The following is a 23,706-nucleotide window of genomic DNA, read 5'->3' on the forward strand; positions in this document are numbered from 1 at the left end:
TACGTAAGACCCAATAAAGATCCCCTGATACGTGCAGATGATCCCTAGACATTGGACGCTGTCTGAAACAATTGTCGGCACTGTAGAGGGAGGATCGTCTGACTGTGGCCACCAGACTAGAAGTAATATGAAGAAATACCTTTTCAGTGTACGGACGTAAGAGAGTGATACAATTTCTGGCTGTTCCAGGTCATGGTGGTGTATTGTCTGGACAGCCTTCAGATGCTAATCTCAACTTCAGTGATGATGGTCTGGCCTCTATCGATACAATACCGATAACTGTAGACAAAGCAGTATTCAAGCTAGCATGTACGTCCCTTAGAAGTCAGACGGCGTATGATCTTGCAGCAATTCCAACCACTTGGTCTTGAATGTGGGATTCCCGACTGGGTTCAATCCTCTAAAAATGGTGTTAGAGCAGCCCTGGCCCATCCTTTAAGTGGGATGTACTCTAGGTTTTCTGCTTCATCAACGCCATTGTCACTAAACAGTGTTGAAGTGATTTACCGCCCGAAGTTCGCAGTAAGCAGGCATGACCACTGTGAATGAAAGTGTCACCCACTCCTCGGGCCACTTAAAGCTACGCTTGAGTTCCGGCAGATACTTCTGTGACGCAACTGATCTTGGCTGCCAGCACAATGTAGTCTGACGTCCAGACATTGCTAATGGAACAGTGATGTCACCGTCAACTGCGGCTTTCACCCCCGCCCCTATCTCCTCCGTCTGAGATGGACACGACGGGTTGAGGCAGTTCATGGAAAGCTAATCGACTTCAGGAGACTGTCTAACTGTGTCAAGTAGGTTAGTACCTGAAGCCACTTTCTCCGTACACACAATAACGTGGTAAAGTGTGTATGCATGAGAACAAGGAAGTCGGTCATTACAATATTTGACGTGTTAAGCGCCCTGGGTGTATGAACATTCTCAAGTGTGACCGCTGTTTAATTATCACTTATTCCCAATCCAATACGGCTTAGCAAGATTAAGCAACAATATTGATTTAATAAAAAAAGGTGGGAAGGACATTTGTCCGTGTTATTTCAATAAAGATACTTTTGTGAATGAGTCAGATGGGTTTTAACCATTGCTAGCAATGTTTCAGCAACATTACAATACCTGACACCAGAAATAGGCTTCACGCATTGTATCCATGTCGGGAATCGAACCGAGACCTTTGGTGTGATAAACTTTCCCTATAACTACTAGGTTTCCCCATCACCACAAAGATTCTTGAAATGTCTTTTCTTTTTCAAAACAGGGCGTTCCCATTGCACCGGACGGTTAATACGTCAAATGCGGTAGTCTGTAGGTCTAAAGAAAGGCGTCAGCTCTATAGCTGTAAAGGAAGGTTGTCAATTAAAAACTTGTTTGATTAATGTGTGAATTGTTCAGAATCATCACACAAGTTAAGAATGATATTATGAATATTATATTCCCCGTGGTATTTATAGCTACATGAAAAGAATGATGTATTCCCGACATTCTGAGATCAAACCAGGTTGAAGATGGGCCTAGGTCATGAGTCTGGGTCAACAGATGTTTGATATCTATATTCTTCCTTTGACATTGAGATTGACTGGCATTGTACTAACCCCAACATATTACCCGCTAGCAAACTTGGTTACCTAACCAGTTCAAAAGGAGTAAATTACCTTGATACCTATATAGACACTCTTCGACGGTGGTGGAAACGGGTTTGTTAATTTATGATCAGGTGGCACGCAACCAACCCCTCAGTCGTGAGGTATTGAGGATCTATAACTAGCACATCAAAGCATCACCAGTGTAACTACCTCAGACTTGATTACAGAGATACTGAAGCGGCGTGGTCTATATTGAATTATAAAACATACCTTGTTGCTGAAGGTGAACCTCCGACCCTAACCATCTCTCTACTTTTAAAGGTGATCATTACAGTACACTCAACTGTCTGACGAGCCTAGATAAGTATACAACACTGCCCTCTAGTAAAGAAAGGGTGAAACGACGTGGTCAATTTTGATTCACAGTTTTCTGAAGGTGAACTACAGACCCAACAAACTCTCTTCACAAAGGAGATAACAGCCGTACACGAAACTGACAGAATAGTCTTACTAATTATATAACACTACATTTTACAACAAGACCCCTAGAACACGATAGTAGCGCTACACCCGAACACGAACATGGGTATCGCATATTAGGACACTATTATTCTGACATGGATATGGGTATATATGGCTTAACAAATCTGTTGGTGATCAACATTTATTTCTAAATGATTTTCGTAAAATAGCAATAAATATGTTCTATCAAGGGTGGCAATGCAACTTGGAAAACAGTTCACGTTATGATTTGTACAGAACATTTAAGACTCTATTAGAGCCAGAAAAATATCTATCAGTTTTAACAAATAGTCACCTAAGAAATGGATATATTAAATACAGACTTGGCTTGTCAAAACTTATGATTAACTATGGACGGAATATATCACTTGAAAGAATACAAAGAATTTGTCCATTCTGTAACTCTGCAATAGAAGACGAAATACATTTTACCTTTGAATGTCCTTATTATGCAGAATTACGTACTAAATATATACCAGAATGTTTCTTATCTAAGACGAGTAGAATAGCGTTTGTTTCTATTTTGTCATCGAATGATGCCGATGTAATGTTTAAACTGTCTTTATTTGTAAAACATGGGATGGAACTACGAAATAACATGTTGAGTGGAAATTCATAATTTTAATTACCTCACCCTAGAAAGTCCTCATGATTATCACCGATTGTTAAATAATGTTATTTTTTATATAATTTTTGTTGTATCTCCCAATCTGTAAATTCTCACCCACTGTATTTATCTGAACTTGTATATGGGCCGATGGCCTTTGATACAATAAACGTCTTTGACTTGACTTTGACTAACTACAGTGGTAATGCTAACATCGCTTTGTGAGCCGGGGCCCCGAGGGTACTGTCTCGGCTGAGCATAGGCAGTCATTGTAGGGACTTGGCTAAAATCGTCTAAATTTTTTTTTTATCTTACTCAGGTGAAGTGGTGGAAAACAGAAACGTAATCTTCATTTCGCTTTCGGATCTTTTTCAGAAAGAGATTTTCAAAATTAGTAATAACAGTGCATTACAAAACCCTTGTGGTCAAAGAACCAGTTTATATTGGGTCGCTTGTCGTTTTTCGATTTTATCAATAAGAAGTAAATCTTATTTTACGCCAAACACTATTTCATCGTCACTTTAACATTTACCTTTTACAGTAACATTTAAACCGATCTCTCGTTTGCCATAGTGTTTTTTATTTGTCTAATTCAAGCCAGTTAAACCATCAGGTCCTCTTTGATGCTGCTCACCTGACTGATGAAGGCCAGGCCTTCTGTCTTCCACCAGCTGGTGGCGGGCTTACGTCGGATCCAGGGGACGATGTAGCGGTAGGCGCAGTGTTCCAGACACACCAGCAGCACCGACAGCACCAGGGTGGACGACAGGATGATGAACAACCCCCCGGTGTGTTCCAGCCCATACTTGACAGCGCTGTTAGCAAGCAGGCCCTCACAGTTCGGCCGGCTCAGGTACTTCCGGGACAAGTCTTGGATATAGCCCGATTCCGAGTAAGACAAGATCCGATTGGTGAGCGGGACCTGTGGAGATGGATGGAATGTCAGGCTGACCAGTCGTGGACATCAAAGAATAAGATTCTTAATATATTATATGTGACTGGGAGTAATTCAGCACCCTCTGCAGACCTGTGACATTGTATTGGGTGGCTACAATGGTTGTCCTTTCTCGCTTTCTATGAAGATGTAAAAGAGCGCCGCTCGACTCTTGCTCAAATGTAGCTCAAAACATTTACGGCCTTAATAAAACTTTCAAAAAGTGTTGTGTTAGATGTGTGGAGGAAATTTTCAAATTTGACGCATCAGTGACCAAAATGATGTCAGATGCAGTTCGCTATTTTGACCTGTGCTATACATTCCCGTGTTTTTTTCAAGTGAAGAATTGTCTGGCATTGCATGTGTTTGTGACGGGTACCACCGGTGGGGCAGGATACGCCAGCCTTTTCGCGATGATATCATTACTTTTTGACAGTGATTTTCATTAACACATGCTCATGATACAGTCGGAATCGTACAATCGACTTCGAAGATATTTCTTATAATTATGGAATTAATGTTGTTGCTTTTATTCATTATTATAATTATATATCTTTCATAATAACAGGCAGATTTAACGCCTATTTCGTTTTAAGGAAGGTTTCCTTGGTTTGGAAACGTGTTAATATGTCCCTTGTTGGAGGGTGGATTGGAAACCATGACACAGCAGTTATGCTGTATGTGAGGTGAAATGGGGTTTAACGTCGCGTCCAAGATTATTGCACTTATATAGCGACGTGCATGTCATGTCACTGTGTGTGTTTGTGTGGCTGCTTGTACTAGTCCGGACTGATGCCGATTTATAGTGCTAGCTCACTGAGATACCATGCCGCAGTTTAACATGAATACCCCACTCAGACACAGTATACTGACTCGAGCCGACCAGTCCTTGTTTTAGCTCCTTAATGCCGAGAGCCAGACAGGGTGACAACAAGTACCATCTTTTAACGTCTTTTGGTATGACGCGGTCGGGGATCGAACCCCGGACCTTCCGCTCTCCGGGCGGACGCTCTACCACTAGACCACGGAGGCGGTCTCATGTTGTATGACGCCAGGCTTACTTTAATATCGAATGGCTGACAGTTGAAGTTCTGACGTAATACTATTAACTCACTCACTCACTATTCTATGTGTGCGTTGTTAAAAGCCGCAATCAGCAATATTCCAGCCATATAACGACGGTCTGTAAATAATCGAGTGTGGGTCAGACAATCCAGCGACTCATGAGCGTCGACCTACGCAATTGGGATACGATGACATGTATCAACCAAGTGAGCGATCCTGACCATCCGATCCCGTCAGTGGCCTCTTACGTCAAGGATGGGTTGCTGATGTCCAATTCCATCCCGGATCGTTACGGGGCTCAAAGCTCTGTCTGCTATCACCTTATGCGCTTTGTAGCCATTCTTGCCTCACTTCCTCATAATATTTGTTTTCTGTTGTGCACAAGACTATACATTTTTTAAAGATCAGAAAACCAAACATTAGAAATAATGTGTTTCCAATCAATCCATGTCGAACTTGACATTATATTATCTTTAATAATATTACAAAAAACATACACTTCTAAACCGTGATTGGATGGCGTTGTTTTGCATATGCACTTGGACGTGTAATCGCCCTTAAATTAGGTCAAGGTTCAACCTAATAACAAGTAACCAATTACAAGCAGTGAATCAAAACTAAATTAAAATCGATTTTTACCGTCTCGAACCAATGTGGTATAATCTATCAATCCAATGTATGGTCATGCTATAGTGCGTACATCCGCAGTTCGTCTAGTCAAACCTCGTAATCGTTGATCAACGCTGATTTAATTTGATTTCTTGGCTTTATCCTGTTCTGTACATTAACTAAATAAGATATATCCACGAAAACGTTCCCTTATGGGGATCCAAATGTCTCAAACGCTTGTGGAAAGAAGTGATCGGAAGGGGGAGAGGAGGGGATGGGGGGGGGGGGGGGGGGGGGGGGGGGGGATGCATGGGCATAGGAGATAAACGATGACTGCGGAACTTCAACCGTCGAAAGTGACCCTACTGTTTAAGTGGTATCGGCTACCGGTGATTTATGCACTGTTGGGGTTTCACTTAAAATAAACCACTGCTGGTACATGAGTATAAATTAAAACATGCATTACATTGTAATATACAGCCAGATGACAATATATTGCATTGGCTGTTGAAATACTTTAGATACGTTTTTAGGGAGTTAAATGTTGTTAGTTAAGAAAAATTGATGATATTTTGCAAGATTAGGCCCTCTGCAATGGTAATAATCTTTAAAAGTGAGTCACGTTCGTACATACATTATTTACATTTAAATAATTAGTGAAACTCTTCTCCAATTAGTCTACGTAAGTATCACATACAGTGTATGTGCTCGCGGGACGTTCAGTAATCTCCTTTTCCGAGTAATGAGTCTGTGATTACTGAAAGCGTTTAGATTAGCGAAATCCTAAATAATTATCTTGGTAGGAATGTCAGCAACAAAATCCTTTCAAGACTCATAACAAAGTCCAGTGTACGATTCCGACTATATCATACGGCATTCAATTATGAATCACTATCAAACAGTGGTGATCCCATGTGTTCGTGAAAAGGTGACCGTGTCCTTTCCCACCGGTAGCACCCATCATAAACACATGCAGAGGCAAGTCAATTGTTCACCTCAATTGTTCAAACAACACCTGATGTAATGTCTCCTGCAGTATGTAGATGAGGGGTCATAGGAGTGGGTTGGGTTCTGGACTTTTGGGGTGCGGACTAACGGGGTATCGCCGTATGTAGGTTATGGCTGACTACACAATGTACCGGCCCTGGTCGTAAGAGGCGGCAAACTGGATCACCTGCTCACGATCGTTGATTTGGTTGATTGCATATCTCATCCTACCCCGACGGTTTGGATCCTTGCTGACAATATCAATTACTGGATTGTTTGGTCCAGACTCGATTGACACACAGTCACCTGATAGCTAGAATACTGCTGAGAGCAGCGTTATAGAATATCAACAACAACAACAGTCACAATCTATGCCGTCTCACCTGCATCCACGAGAATCGAGGAAGACCAAAGGCATATCCGTCAGCGCCGAATCCTTTCCCTGCAAAGCGGACAGAACAGTGTTGGTCAAGACGTGTGACGGCGTATTCCAGTATCGGGCTGTCGTCAAGGTAGACATCGATTTCCTTCTTCCTGCAGAAACATAGAAACACACGTTTCACTTACCACATTATACAGGAAAACATTACTACATGCAACACAGCAGCCATTGATGTTAAAGACGCATTAATAAATGAAGGATCACGCATGTTTTCAACACCCTGTTTGTGTATTGAGATACTTCCATCTGGGAATGTTTCACCCAAAGTAACCGACCAAGATGTCCCTTTGGAACCCATGTCTCGGAATCCAGATGCCAGGATCTTGTAATATATCGGACCTCGGGATCGTGCAATACGTCTGAACTCGGGATCGTGCAATATATTGGATCTCGGGGTCGTGCGTATATCGGAGCTCGGGATCGTACACTATATCGGAACTTGGGATCGTGCGGATATCGGAACTCGGGATCGTGCAATATATTGGATCTCGGGGTCGTGCAATATATCGGAACTCGGGATCGTGCAATATATTGGAACTCGGGATCGTACACTATATCGGAACTCGGGATCGTACACTATTTTGGAACTCGGGATCGTACACTATATCGGAACTCGGGATCGTGCAATATATCGGAACTCGGCATCGTGCAATATATCGGATCTCATGATCGTGCAATATATAAGGACCAAGGATATTGTGAAGTATCAGAACGTATGCATTACGTTTACAAACTAGAGAAAGTAACATACTCTATGTTAACATCATGAATGTGATACTATGGGGTAGCCTCGTTGTTAAAGCGTTCGCTCGTCCCGCCTAAGACCCAGGCTCGATTGCCCTTATAGCACAATGTGAACCTCACTGCCGCTGCCTCCCGCCGTGATATTGCTGGAATATTGCTAAAAGCGGCGTAAAGCCATACTCACTCACTCTGAACAGATCGGAACCTGCACACCAGGGCAGTGCAATAACAAAGAGGCAACATATCAATATAGTTTAATAAAATATTCTTCTGTAACTTCGAAGCGTATTATAAACAATCCAATGTCCAACTAAAGCGGCGCATAATTCGAATAATACCACAGTAATTAGTCTGTAGCTGCTTAAATCGATGCCAAAGATCCAGTATTACGTCAGGCTAGACGTTTGGGTGTAGAATACTTCTTTGAGTGCATTGGGTGATAATTACTCATGATAGGTGCGATTACCTGCTAATTAAACACGTCAATGACCTGTCAGATTGAAGGGACAACTGTGAAATGTCCCTTTGGTATACAGTAGTTGGCATGAGGCCCAATATGATCTACTCTCCTCCATTGTCAAGCTGGGTTTCGATCAATGAAGTCAGTGGCGTGATTTCTCTGATTAACCTTCTGTGTTGTGAAGCCCAACACTCGGTTTGGACGGAGGCAGCGGCAGTGTAATCGTGAAAATGGGATTGAGAAAGTGGAGAATTGAATTAGGTTACCCATGTGTTTTTTGTGTCTTGTTGGTCAGTCTGTGGTCGTAGTTATTGCCTTGGCTTACGCGCGTAGACATAAGACAATGAACACCTTCTGTTGACGTTCTGGTGTCTTTTAAGGATGCTGCGATTCTGAAATTCCGAGTTGTTTTCAATACCTGCGAGCTAAAGAATTGTTTACCTCCTGAGATTTTCAATTGAAAGGGGTGAAGGTTTTAGCAGGGTTTTAGCAGTAACGCCTCGCTATCACCATGGGTGACATGCAAATGTGGCTTTACATTTGTGGGTATCCAATCTGGCTGTTCAGCGTCACATGCAAAAACAAGGCCACACAAATGCCCTCCAAATAATTTTAAAGACTGTCTTATACGGAATGACAGTATCATTTGAATGCAGTGGAAAATCAATAACGCAACATCTGGCTTGCAGTAACAAGGAATCTCGCATGTAAATTGTGGTACATTGATTATTGAGGAGTGACTTTATTTTTTATCCTACTACAATAATCAGCTTGGCTTGAAAACGTTTCTTTGCCTCCTTTCCAAATAATTCAGAGGTATCTCCGAAGAAACACCAGCGATATGTTCACAATATTGCATCTATTCGGTGAACTGATCCCAGTTCAATCAGATGTTATCTATATCGGTGAGGTGAGGTGAGGTGAGGTGAGGTGAAATTGGGTTTAACGTCGCGTCCAAGATTATTGCACTTATATAGCGACGTGCATGCACGTGTATGTGTGTGTGTGGCTGCTTGTACTAGTCCGGACTGATGCCGATTTATAGTGCTAGCTCACTGAGATACCATGCCGCAGTTTAACATGAATACCCCACTCAGACACAGTATACTGACTCCGAGCCGACCAGTCCTTGTTTTAGCCCCTTAATGCCGAGCGCCAGACAGGGTAACAACAAGTACAATCTTTTAACGTCTTTTTGTATGACGCGGCCCGGGATCGAACCCTGGACCTTCCGCTCTCCGGGCGGACGCTCTACCTCTAGACCACGGAGGCGGTCTATATCTGTGAGAATGGTATACTATATCTGTGTGGTTATGCAGTCATAAACAACAGCATCATTATCTGACGCAGCTCATGACCCACATACCCTGACAGCTGCAGCTTCTGATTAAGCAGCCATACAAACTCATAGAAACTTTATTAGTACAGTTGGCTGAAGGAGTAGGTAATCATCCCAAGACGCTGTGATGAGGTGGCCAGCCTTGGTCAAATGTGGACGTTGACACTGGACACTGGTCCATCAACTGATTGATCCCAGCCATCGACATGTCCAACTCTGTATGTTCAGACTTTATTGAAACCCTTCGACGGCCGGCCGAAAGTGACCACTCAAAGGATGCAATTGGATTGAAGGGCGTGAGAATGGTCAGTCAAAACAATTAAATGCTGCCCTCTGGTACTGATTATGGCCATTGATGGCTGAGCACGTCTCTACACTGAACTGGTTTATAGTGGCACGACATTTCTTGGCTGAATCCCAATGTCGTTTACTTACCGGACAAATTGCAATTTGTAGCTTTATCACCCATCTCGTCAACCTTGAAAAATGCAATCAACCTTAACGAATGAAAATTTGGAGGAAAGGCCATAGGGTTTATACTTTACAGTGAATGTATGGCACGAATGTGATGCGTTTTGTTTGTTGGAATTCAATTTAGCATCGATGTTTCGACCACTAACACACCCCGCACCATACTGTGAGGATTTGCCACTCGCTACTTCGGGCTGTGAGGATCCACACTTGAATACGCTAGGTGTCCCAATCATGTTAAACTCTGAACTAGTGTTTGATGTACGATGTGGTGTACTGATACAGGCTCTGATTGAGTATGTTCAATAACTAGGTCAAAATCGTCACAAAGCCCACAGTGTCTCGACGTGTAGCCAACAGCAGCCATGCAACTAAAGGCTTCACGGCTGGTTGATCTATTGGTTGAGAACGTTACACCAGGCTTTGTAGGAGCTCATTTAATTACCTTCACCGATCGACATCTGGAGTGCTACCGACGACTACATATAAGTCTACTTTAATCTTAACACCACCACTCAAACGCTCAGCGATATCGAAACCTCTCAGATGTCAGTAACTTGCAATTTTTGGAAGCTCATCGATACTTTGATTCCTCAAGCCAGGATTATCGACAGTTGTAATGTGAGGGTCTGCTTTATTCGCACTGGTAATTAGGTCAGTTAGACTCTCCCTGGGTGTTGCACATATATCGTGTACAGGAACTCAATACTAGCCTGTCAGATCCACTAACACAGGCTTGTATGTGTAATGGGAATAATCGACCGTTCCTGAATAACCTTATATGGTATGACCATCGTCTAATTACGGAACTAATAAGTCACAAAACCTTCGTGAAGAACATTCATTAGTTCTTTAATAATCTTGTTAACTTCTTACGTGATATTCGTGAAGAAAATCATTTGTTTTGTTTAAAGATCGATTCGAGGTTTTTTCTTATTTTTCCATTAGGTCTGATAGTATGCAAATATTTCTCATTTTCTTTCCTACTTTTATCCAACAGAAACATCAAAGCCACAGTTTAGGTTCCACTACAAAAGTCTGATAAAACCAAGATGAATGATCCAGATCATCGAGATGGAAATAAATCAAGTACTGAATCCTTTGTTTGAAAATGCGTTAAAATAATAACAATATAAATATTTTCTTCTTGTTTCATGGAAATGAATGTTCTTCTTCGAACACTTTACAACATTCTTTTACTTGATGGCTTCGGGGCCAGTCTTGTTTGCTCTTGATAGATTGTTGGCTATCGACCAGTTATTGGTATTCGGGAATGGAGGGTCTGACTGACGCCATGTTTTCCTCTGAGAAACGGGAGAAACACAAACAAAACACTTTATGGTACACTATATGATAAATCTGCCACAGGAACCCTAGTTGTCGACATCAAAGTGTGGATCTCTTTTGTGTGCGCGGAAGCGGTGACTCCTCCATTACTTGCAGGGTGTGATGTGTCTATGGACTACTTGTTGTCCGTGTCTGGTCAGGGCTAAAACAGTCATATTGAACCTCAAACACTGATACCTTTGTCCGAGTTTTGAAAAATGTTTCTTTTCATTTTGTGAGCAGTGAGTTGTAAAGGCAGTCCCATTCAATCTTTATTGCGAATTCGTCCCGCACATGGAAATGTTTTTATATGGGAAAATCTCAATGACATTTGCTCAGATTTCATCCCAATAATTGTCCAAGGCGTCTCGTTCATCCTCATTAGCTTATATTGAAAAGGAAGAAATCGTCAATTGCTAATGGCGTCTGTTGAAGTTGGCGTGCAGTACAATACCCCTGTCTGCTCTTATCTCATAAATCTGTCTTTCTATCCCTCATAATCTCTGTGGATTGGGATATATATCCCTCGATGGAAATGATGTATCACAGATATATCACTGAATACATACGCACACAATGTTACAAAATGTTTTTCAGTGTAATTCTAAACCAAAATTTGAGCAGCGTTACACTGTCATAAAACTCGAGCAGTTTCGCAACGCTATACTATTGTGTTGAGTTAGCAGTCAGCTATACCACGAAAAACACACCTGACCCATGCAGACATGTCAACACCTTGCCGATCATCACATAACAAGCACACCAGAAAATAGAAACGTCGCGGTTACTCGGATAACCGGTTACGGTTTCATTCCAACTCCTAACCGGTTCACAAATGTGGAAAACGGTATTCGAAAACGGTATCATTTCCACTTACGTTTCTGAAACTATAAATATTAATATGTTCACAATCTGATGTGTTCCTTTAAAATATTTGTAGAATGACATTTAATATACAGTTAGCCTCAGTATATCAATGACGTAATCTGCTATTTGTGTGGTCCCAAACGTAAGGGGAATAAAGCCAGTGTTGCACTGTAGACGGTTTTAATATTTTTATATCATGAGTTGGTTAATCGGTACGAAAAGACTAGTAACCAGTTCAAAAATATTTCAACCGTGATGATCCTACCTAAAGTGGTTTGTCATGCATGTTGTACTGTCTTAGGTCATGTTCAGGAAGGGTATTTATTGAAACTGGGTTCTATGTCAAACGAAGAAGCAAGGTATACATGATGCTGAGACCACTTCATGGACGTGATCCCTGGGTGCCATGTTATGTATACAGCGATCTCAGTTCAACAACCCGTCCTTATCAACATAGTATTTCATAGCTGACGGTTGTGTCAATGCTAAATCACTGTATGGTTGACAGTTGGTATAGTGTGTGAGAATTGGAAATACAATAAACTACGTTTATGAGGAACATCCTTATAACGAACAGACGGATATAACGAACTGTTTTGGGGTCCCGTCCATGTAAACAAAACTATATGCTCACTTCTGTAAAATACTGAAGAGTTAGAAATTAAGGACTAATTTGAAGAAACTCTGATCCCGAAAATTCTGGAAAATAATTCGCCTTCAGGTACTACAAAATAGAACATGATAGATTTCCCTGCATTTGCTTGTAGTTCTGGCAACGGGCTGGGCCACAGAATATTAAATGGCAGCCCTTAAGAACAGTGCGGGGGATTCGGTGGTGTTCATTCGCATTGACTTGTCCAGCTTCTTGAAAGGAAAGACGAAGAGGTTTGAAACATACCGGAGGCTTTTATCGTCACGAACAACCAATATTCTTCTCCAAATCTATAGTACAAGAGCACAAGAGTAAACAAAGCTAAAAGACCCGTGCTCTTCGGGATATATACATGCCAGGGAGTAGCTAGTGTTCTTTACACTACCAAAGCACGTTAATGTTCGACATAAGCATCAACTAGGTGTAAAGTATCTACGTAACCTATGATCCACCTCTACTTGATCCTTATAGCGTCCTAATTCTGCAGCCTGATCGCCCAATGTTAACACAGTCCAGACTTTCGTCGTAAACTGACACTCGCTTCGAAAACAAGATCGGAACTCCTGGTGCATTGATTCTGACTGAATCGGAGCATTTTATCGAACGCGGACACTTTTCTACCGTCTCAAAGACAGTCTTGCTTGCTCTATTTACCTCCCTGAAATGAACAAGTCTGCACACTATACAACTAATCATTTTGTGAGAAGCAAGCCGAGCACCGATGGCTAAACCGAAAATCAAAACTTTCTCAAATATCCCATCAGCCTACAAATCTTTAGAATCTACTTCTTCACAGAATATTCAGGATTTGTTGTTGAGCGCGAACTGATAAAGTCAGTCCAATATTTATAGCCTTCAAATATTTAGTTTGATTTTGAAATTTGCTCTGTGGAAATGGAGGGTTATCGAATCAATGCTATACACTCCAAGTGTCTAGAGGCGGTCCCATCCAATTACACGGGGTCATTGAATATCACTCGCAGTTATTGCCTCTATTTATTTTACATTGGAAATTTTCATGTTTGTAAATACAATTTCAATTAAGGAATATGGCTGCCCGATGCACAGAGCTGTCTCCGCTAGATGGCGTTACGACCTAAGGGAAGGGTCATTATCAACCAATTCCGTCATAGAGAATCAAGTAGACTTCGAGATCTCGCGAGACATCACCCAAGTCTCGTTCAAACATTCTTCCTCCGCTGTGGATAATACGCTATTCCAATTCAGGCAAGTTTAATTACATCTTTCATCTCTTTCGATCCTCCGAAATAAAGACAGCATTGCATATTAATTCCGATTCATTCGTTTTCGGTGACAGTACATTGAATACGTAGAGCGTATCAACGTAAATTCAACGAATAACTAAGACCAAAAGTCACTGCAAGAGTGCCAGGTACTAAAAAAATGCTTCTCCTCACATAAAAATCACATACCTGAGGAAGTGGGATACTGGGTATGGGGTGGGGGAGTCGCATTGATATTGAGTCGCATATTTGGCTAGGGGTCAGCAGTCGTATTATTTTGGAGACGCTTTAATTTCCAGATTAACAGTATTTACTTTACTGCCGACATCATGTGTTCATGGTTATCCATCAACCAAAAAACACCATGGTACAAGTCTAACAGAATTGGCGCCATCACACACCCTAGTATCCAGAACCCTCTAAAGCATCCAGTATCGGGGCTGACAATAGACATATGAACATTGACGCACATAAGAATTCCGTTTCAGCGCTACGGCTGTCGCAAGTCTATTTTAAAGTTACGATCCTCACGACTGATCGACATCTGGAGTGCTACAGTGTCTACTCAACAGCACCACCCAAACGCTCAGCGATATCGAACCTCTCAGATGTCAGTAACTTGCAATTTTTGGAAGCTCATCGATACTTTGATTCCTCAAGCCAGGATTATCGACAGTTGTAATGTGAGGGTCTGCTTTAGTCGCAGTGGTGATTAGGTCAGCTGGACTCTCTCTGGGTGTTTCACGTACACAGTGTACAGAATCTCAAGGCCTGTCAGACCCCCAAACACAGGCTTGTATGTGTAATGGGTGAGCGAGTTGGGGTTAACGCCGCTTTTAATAGTATTCAGTTACTAATCATTTTGTGAGAAGCAAGCCGAGCACCGTTGGCTAAACCGAAAATCAAAACTTTCTCAAATATCCCATCTTCCTACAAATCTTTAGAATCTACTTCTTCACAGAATATTCAGGATTTGTTGTTGAGCGCGAACTGATAAAGTCAGTCCAATATTTATAGCCTTCAAATATTTAGTTTGATTTTGAAATTTGCTCTGTGGAAATGGAGGGTTATCGAATCAATGCTATACACTCCAAGTGTCTAGAGGCGGTCCCATCCAATTACACGGGGTCATTGAATATCACTCGCAGTTATTGCCTCTATTTATTTTACATTGGAAATTTTCATGTTTGTAAATACAATTTCAATTAAGGAATATGGCTGCCCGATGCACAGAGCTGTCTCCGCTAGATGGCGTTACGACCTAAGGGAAGGGTCATTATCAACCAATTCCGTCATAGAGAATCAAGTAGACTTCGAGATCTCGCGAGACATCACCCAAGTCTCGTTCAAACATTCTTCCTCCGCTGTGGATAATACGCTATTCCAATTCAGGCAAGTTTAATTACATCTTTCATCTCTTTCGATCCTCCGAAATAAAGACAGCATTGCATATTAATTCCGATTCATTCGTTTCCGTAGACAGTACATTGCATACGTAGAGCGTATCAACGTAAGTTCAACGAATAACTAAGACCGAAAGTCACTGCAAGAGTGCCAGGTACTAATACAATCCTTCTCCTCACATAAAAATCACATACCTGAGGAAGTGGGATACTGGGGATGGGTTGGGGGGAGTCGCATTGATATTGAGTCGCATATTTGGCTAGGGGTCAGCAGTCGTATTATTTTGGAGACGCTTTAATTTCCAGATTTACAGTATTTACTTTACTGCCGACATCATGTGTTCATCGTAATCCATCATCCCAAAAACGCCATGGTACAAGTCTAACAGAATTGGCGCCATCACACACCCTAGTATCCAGAACCCTCTAAAGCATCCAGTATCGGGGCTGACAATAGACATATGCACATTGACGCACATACGAATTCCGTTTCAGCGCTACGGCTGTCGTAAGTCTATTTTAAAGTTACGATCCTCACGACTGATCGACATCTGGAGTGCTACAGTGTCTACTCAACAGCACCACTCAAACGCTCAGCGATATCGAACCTCTCAGATGTCAGTAACTTGCAATTTTTGGAAGCTCATCGATACTTTGATTCCTCAAGCCAGGATTATCGACAGTTGTAATGTGAGGGTCTGCTTTAGTCGCAGTGGTGATTAGGTCAGCTGGACTCTCTCTGGGTGTTTCACGTACACAGTGTACAGAATCTCAAGCCTGTCAGACCCCCAAACACAGGCTTGTATGTGTAATGGGTGAGCGAGTTGGGGTTAACGCCGCTTTTAAGAGTATTCAGTTACTGTGAGCTTGTTTCACAGCGTGTCAGCTTAATGTGGGAGGCAAGCCCGAAGTGATGCAGGTCTCAGACGTTTACCACTTCGGTGAAACCCACGAGCACGGGTATGGAGCTGACAAACCTAGAAACATAATCGAGGCGAAACGGGATTCGAACCCACGATCATAGGTTTCTGGCGTGCCCAAGGGACGCAACTCTGCACAGCGAATCGCGGCGTCTTAGACGACTGGGCCACCCGTGCACCCATGTGTAATGGGAATAATCGACATTTCCGTATATGAGATTTAGTTACGTTGCATAACACCCCTACCTATTCATTGAGACCTATTTTGTATTTTGGATAAACAAACTAACTATTGAAACATTGCTAACCACTGGTGGACCGTCACCTACGGTTGTTTTCGACGCAAGATGAAAAAATTCTTTACGCCGTAGTAAAAGCGTGTATGGTTGAATTTAACACCTCTTTCCAATAGCGTTTCAGTAACATCTTGGAGAAACCAATTTGGAGAAATCCACGAGCACAATATTAAAGCAAGGGCGTAACTGGGATTCGAATAAACGATAAGCAGATCCTGGCACTACTAAGGGGGATAATTCTGTAAGACAAAGTTTGCAGTAATGATTGTCGTCAGAGCCCACTTATAAAGAGCGATTGTGTAGCTAGACCGTTGATACCTGCCACTGACTCGCTCGTAAAACAACATTCGCTCGCTCATAACTCTGAGTAGGGCTTGTTGGGAGACTAGTATCACTTATGTAAGCAGTCTTTCTAGGATGCTATCATCTATAACCAGACACATGTTCCTAATATGAGAAGGTGTGTAACGTGGGAAGAGAAGTCCATGTGTTAAGTTCTGAATATGGTTTGTAGACATGACATGTGTTTGACAGTGATCTTCAATGCAACTCCAAACAAGGTTTAGTTGAGATAACGGTTAGATACAAATATGGGAAGTAAGGGTTAACAAACACACGTACTGATGGGAATGACAACCATAATAGTAATCATATTTATTCGAAAACTGGCACCACAATCAGAGGGGATCTTTTGTCCCCTGTCGATGATCGGTGGCTATTGGCCTTGAAGAGTATGAGTGAGTGAGTGAGTGTGGTTTTATGCCGCTTTTAGCAATATTCCAGCAATATCACGGCGGGGGACACAAGAATGGGTTTACACATTGTACCCATGTCGGGAATCGAACCAGGCAAAAATGAAACAAACAAGAAGTTGCTATTCCACGGTGAAGTATATCATACAGGTATCATTGTTGTGTTTCGGTCACGCCGAAGACCCGGGTTCGATTCCCGACATCCGTACATTGTGTGAAGCCCATTTCTGGTGTCCCCCGCCGTAATATTGCTGGAATATTGCTAAAAGCGGCGTAAAACCATACTCACTCACTCACTCGCTGTTGTGTTTCGGCGACTGTGTTCAGTTTTGAAAACGTTTCAAATTTATGGTCAATTCCAGTTGTGGAGTTTATATCCAATTGGGGTCGTTTTTCAATAGAGACTCACTCACTCTTACTGTTTGGATGTGAGTGAGTGAGTGAGTGAGTGAGTGAGTGAGTGAGTGAATGCGAACTCGGATAAATGGAAACATGTAAACTAAAACGTAGACTAACATTTTGATTTAGAAGAGGACATGTCGCATTGACAGAAAAGTGGCCACTTAAAGGTGAAAATATGGATAATGTCGGGGAATATTATTTCAAACATAAGTAAATCGGTGTTAAATCTACCAAAGATATCAAATAAAGTTTTCTTACAATTGCAGTCTGTTTTGTATAAACTTGGCGTTGTTAGAGCTCACATTTTCTTTAAACTGTTTGATTATCAAAAACAGCCGTTATTGTTGTGTGGCGCAGAAATATGGTGCTGTCGAAAGATTTATTCTTTCGAAAAGGTTCACCAGTTCGCCCGTAAAAGATTTCTTAATGTTGGCATGTCAACTCCCGGTAATATGATTCGCTGTTTCCACTGTATATAACATCTTGTACTCGATGCATTATGCTTCTACTCGATGTACTGACATTATTATGCAGACCTAAACATCGTTTGGCAAAGAAAGCTTACACTATGCTTGTACATCTCGATAATATTGGGAAGAACACATGGGCTTCCCGTATACGCCAACACTTTTTAATCAAGGAATAGGATTTACATCGTTCTCGCAATCTATTGGTGACATTAACATGTTTTTGCAACAATTTCGTACTCCTGCTATAGGTATGTTCAGTCCGGGCTGGCATTCTACACGCTCAGAAAATTCCAGATAGACACATATCGTTATATTAAGCCTCTCCTTGAACCTCCTCGAGTCGTACCTTTCAAAGTTAAGATTCACACATCTCCGCATTACCTTTATATGTTTTAGACTTGGTCTATGTGATCTAAAAGTGAAGATAAAGGAAGATATTTTAATTTTGATAAGCCTCTCAGAATTTAACAAGTCTGTAACCTTGGTTTGGTCAAAGATAAATTTCATGTTAGTTTTTTTGCCCGGTATATAACAAAATAAGACTGGTATGTCTACCCACCTGGTCATTTTCGGGTATATCTACTACCTACTTTCTATGTCTACTGTCAAACAAAAACTATAACTTATATCTACAAGTATCTTTATATACTAGTATTCATCATGCTTTTATGTGACGTTGGATGTTGTTGTCTTGATACACTTGTACTGCAATATTTATTAATATAACTATACGGCTCTGGAACTGACTTGTATATGACCGGTGGCCTTTCATACCAAACACCATTGAATTGAACTGAGTGAGAATGAGTGGAAGGGAAGAAAGGTGCGCGTGAGTGAGTGAGTGAGTGATCCAGTGGGGATTTTTGCGCTGCTTTTAGCAATATTCCAGCAATATTACACCGGGAGGCACCAGAAAAGGGACTCAAGCGTTGTATACACTGATAGGGATTTGAACTCGAACCTTCGACTTGACGAGCGAATAATTTTAATCACCACGTTACCTCATCGCCCGTTTGGCTATACTTTTATATGTTACCAGAGAGGTTTACATGCTTTATATGCTACAATCCATTTTACTTTGGAAATCATATATCAGTATGTCAGAAAGCGATGCTTTTTAACCTATATTTTTATAACCTTTTAATCTGATAGACATGTTGCCATTTATGCGTACATTGTACATGGAAATTTTGCGCTAGGGCAATTGAATGCGTAATGATCTGATACCCCTGAAATGAACAATCGATGTTCCTCAAATCGGCTCATCAACGCCACAACGGTAATTAGACGACTGGCCAATTACTTGACATAACCTGACACGAGAACTAGACAACAGACAACCAAAACATTACCGTGGACAACGAAAAATGTGACCTCAGCAATTAACTTTGTACATCACTCATCCGCCATGCATAAGTTCTACTCAAACGATGCACTGAAGTACAACCGTTCCATTATTAGCGTACTTAAAGAAAGTCAGTGGATCATCCTCATCCCTTACCATTCAGGCACTGATGTTTTTTCTGCTTCATTTACTCGCTCGGTACATGATTCTAGTATTTACCATTGCTTCCCCGGTCTACCCTACATGCAATCATCGTTCTGTAGGACATCGATCGATCTGAATCTTTCATCACTTTGAAGATGTCCCGCGGGATAATTACAACCATCTATTCAAGTATAATGACCAGGTCTGACCATGTTGGTCGAGTATTAAACAACTTCAATAATTCTGAAAATGCAAAAGATAAGTTTTCTATATCTTTATTTGATGTGACCATTTAGTTGAGAGGCAATGTCGTGAAGGACGTTGTTTGGACCATCCTGCCCGTCTGAGTATCTGCTGACTGTTTGCCGTTGATAGCTCGCTGAAAGAGATGCACTGGGTATCTGGAACTGTCTGTTTGAGTGGCCGATAACGCAGCAGCTTAAATACAATGAAGCAAAACCCAATATCAGTTTGACATTCTGATCACTGCACAGGTTCAGATTAGCAATGTCAGACTTTTCCTGTCTAAACATTGTGAAAGGTCAAAGAGGATTGTGCTGAGTGATATATTTGCTGTTTGTCTGATGACATGGGGCGCCTGTAGTTTGCTCTATAGCAGGAACGGTGTCGACACTGGGACTTTGCATTACATTGCTAGGCCATTCTAATGGAGGTTTCAGAAGAGCCCGCTTATGTATTTATGGGAATCTTTGATGTATTGTAGCCTCAGTTCCTAGATATCGGCAACTGTACTTGTCCACAATGGCCATACTCGTGATGGTTTCAAAACAACCAGGGCAAATGTATGTAACAATCGTTGGATATTGGTGAATCGTTGTTTGAAAATCACGGGACTCATTCTGAGTGAGTGAGTGAGTATGGTTTTACGCCGCTTTTAGCAATATTCCAGCAATATCACGGCGGGGGACACAAGAAATGGGCTTCACACAATGTACGGATGTCGGGAATCGAACCCGGGTCTTCGGCTTGACAAGCGAACGCTTTAACCACTAGGCTACCCGACCGCCCCTCATTCTGACGAATCCTTCGTTTACTGAAGAGTGGGGTAACCATAATGCAGCCAACATAAACTTTTACATGCTAGTCTTGATGCCACAATACACAAACAAACAGAATGGCATGGTGATAATAGATATGACCATTGGATGTATCACAGCTTGACGAAACACACAAAAAGCGATACCCAAAACAATTTGAACTGACTTGAAAGTCACCATGTAATCCGCATTCACTCTCACATTCACACCAAAGTCACTCTCACCCACGAAAAACGAAAACACTTTTCACACCATTTCCCAAAGCAGACTCTCGTCGACTTGAGCGCAATGGTATTTAGATGGATGGGTGTCAATCTGACAATGGGGATTTGGTGAATGATATGGTTGCTATGGGCATCACGTTCACACTGGAGAGACAAGGAATCAGAGCGCTAATCGGAACCTCAGAATAGATGCATCAAGGCCAGAGCTGTTTGTTCACTAATACACGTTGCATTAAGACGCTTAACGCATTAAAGCCAACTACTTTAGACGTTGTTGGTGCTGATATTGTTAACGATTGACCCATCGAAATAAACTCGATTTATGACAAATTTGCAAATTTCACGTCTTCGCGGGTCTGTGCACGCGCGGAAACTCTGCATCACGTGCACTGTCGGATTAAATCAACCCTGTACTCTGGTACACATAGAGACCCTGCTTGACAGGAAATCTATAAACAGTCCAAATAACGACATTTCAATGTTTATCCTACACTTCTAACGCCGAGAAGTGGCTAAGGTTACCTAGGAATGACGTCCTTACCCATTATCAAGCTTATTACCACCGCGCACGGCCTTGTATCACTGACAGAGATACAACCAGTCAACATGGAAGTCATTGCCAAGCGTTTCTCACATTCCTCATTAGGTTTCTTGGTTGTAAGTACGTATTTAGACCGCACCAAGTCTAAACGCACATAAACCACGTACATTCTATTTGTCAGTTACATTCCATGTGTAAAGTTACAGTCCTCTGATGACCTTCAGAAAGCGTGTGTCATGAATTGATTACACGATGCTTTAACGCTATGATGGGTTCCAATTTTCCATACGTCCTCAAACACAGCGTGGACTTTATCACTGCATCACCTGGTCAATTACGCCACATTAGACGTGCCCGAGCGAGACAGTGCAACCTCCAGCTCTATCAACACTGTCACCACGTGTCCTCGTCATATTCAGATGCTCAAGAACTGATAACAGATGCCCTAGAAATGATAACACATGGCCTAGTAAGACACTGTCCCACATGCCCTAGTTAGACACTGTCCCCACATGCCCTAGTTAGACACTGTCCCCACATGCCCTAGTTAGACACTGTCCCCACATGCCCTAGTTAGACACTGTCCCCACATGCCCTGGATAGACACTGCCCCCACATGCCCTAGTTGGACACTGTCCCAACAAACCCTGGTTAGACACTGTCCCCACATGCCCTAGTTAGACACTGTCCCAACATGCCCTAGTTAGACACTGTCCCACATGCCCTAGTTAGACAGTGCCCCCACATGCCCTAGTTGGACACTGTCCCAACAAACCCTGGTTAGACACTGTCCCCACATGCCCTAGTTGGACACTGTCCCAACAAACCCTGGTTAGACACTGTCCCCACATGCCCTAGTTAGACACTGTCCCAACATGCCCTAGTTAGACACTGTCCCCACATGCCCTAGTTAGACAGTGCCCCCACATGCCCTAGTTGGACACTGTCCCAACAAACCCTGGTTAGACACTGTCCCACATGCCCTAGTTAGACACTGCCCCCACATGTCCAAGTTAGACACTGCCCCCACATGCCCTAGTTAGACACTGCCCCCACATGCCCTAGTTAGACACTGCCCCCACATGTCCAAGTTAGACACTGCCCCCACATGCCCTAGTTAGACACTGTCCCCACATGCCCCAGTTAGACACGGTCCCACATGCCCTGGTTAGACACTGTCCCCACATGCCCTTATCAGGCACTGCTGAATTTCGCCAAAGAGCTCTTGGGTTAGCCAATCGGTGTTTTAGTGAAAAATAGCAATACCATGGTTAGGTTTGGAATATGTTTAAAATAATAGTATTTGATATTGGACGAAGGCCCTTTTAAGACATTTAGACGATGTCCCTTCTGCACGAAGATGTATTTCATATTCAATTTGTATGTGAAGCCTTTAATGGTTCGATGCTAATTATTTGAACACTTACGACATGAACTGATTTGTGAGGATTAACTCACTGATTCAAAGTAAACTTCAATATTCATTGTCTGCCATTGAGAAAAATCTGTTGGCCTGACTTTAACTCATTTTTATACAAATGGAAAAAAAAGAGTTTTTATGAACCTTCTTGTATATGGGTCGAGGGGCTTAAATAAAATCATGTATTTTTATCTGATCTAGACTCAAACAGGCACTGCCATCATATCACCATGTGCCCGAATCTGATGCTGTCACCATGTTCCCTTGTCAGACACGTGAGACAATGCCACTGCTACCACGTGTCCCTGTCAAGATTGTCTACGTGCTTCAACTAGACATTGACACCACGTGACCTAATCAGACACTGTCACCACGTGTCACAGTCAACACTGTCCACGTGCTTCAACCAAATTTGAAACCATGTGATCCCATCACACACTGTCACCTCCTGCCCTGGACTACACTGTCCACACGCTTCAAACAGATTTGAAACTATGTGATCTAATCAGACACTGTCACCGCGTGAACTGGTCAAAACTGTCCACGTGCTTCAACAAGAGATTTAAACCACGTGATCTAATCAGACACTGCCACAACGTGCCCCAGTCAACATTGTCCACGTGCTTCAATCAGACATTGTAAACATGTGACCTAGTTAGACACTGCCACCACGTGCACTAGTCAACACTGTCCACGTCCTTCAACCAGGCATTGAAATCATGTGATCTCATCAGACACTTCCACCACGTGCCGAGTGGAATTCATGTGTATCAGGAGTTGTATATTTTGTCAATATTTCTTTATTAAACATTGACATAACAATGAACTCTTACTCCCTGTCATTCGGGAAACCGTCAAGTGTGAAGGCCAATCACTGAA

General features: G+C 42.2%; 1 protein-coding gene across 1 annotated transcript in view; it reads right to left on the bottom strand.

Annotated features, from left to right (window-relative positions):
* LOC124136204 (glutamate receptor ionotropic, NMDA 3A-like) overlaps positions 1-23,706 on the bottom strand; it is a 119,251-nt gene that overhangs the window by 26,258 nt on the left and 69,287 nt on the right. The window contains exons 5-6 of the mRNA XM_046502066.2: positions 6,691-6,841; positions 3,347-3,634 (exon numbers count right to left, since the gene is read on the bottom strand). Of these exons, the coding sequence (XP_046358022.2) occupies positions 3,347-3,634; positions 6,691-6,841 (439 nt within the window). The remainder of the gene's footprint in view (positions 1-3,346; positions 3,635-6,690; positions 6,842-23,706) is intronic.

This window comes from Haliotis rufescens, unplaced genomic scaffold (genome assembly GCF_023055435.1).
Source record: "Haliotis rufescens isolate VD_foot unplaced genomic scaffold, xgHalRufe1.0.p SCAF_2, whole genome shotgun sequence".
Classification (NCBI taxonomy): Eukaryota; Metazoa; Mollusca; class Gastropoda; order Lepetellida; family Haliotidae; genus Haliotis; species Haliotis rufescens.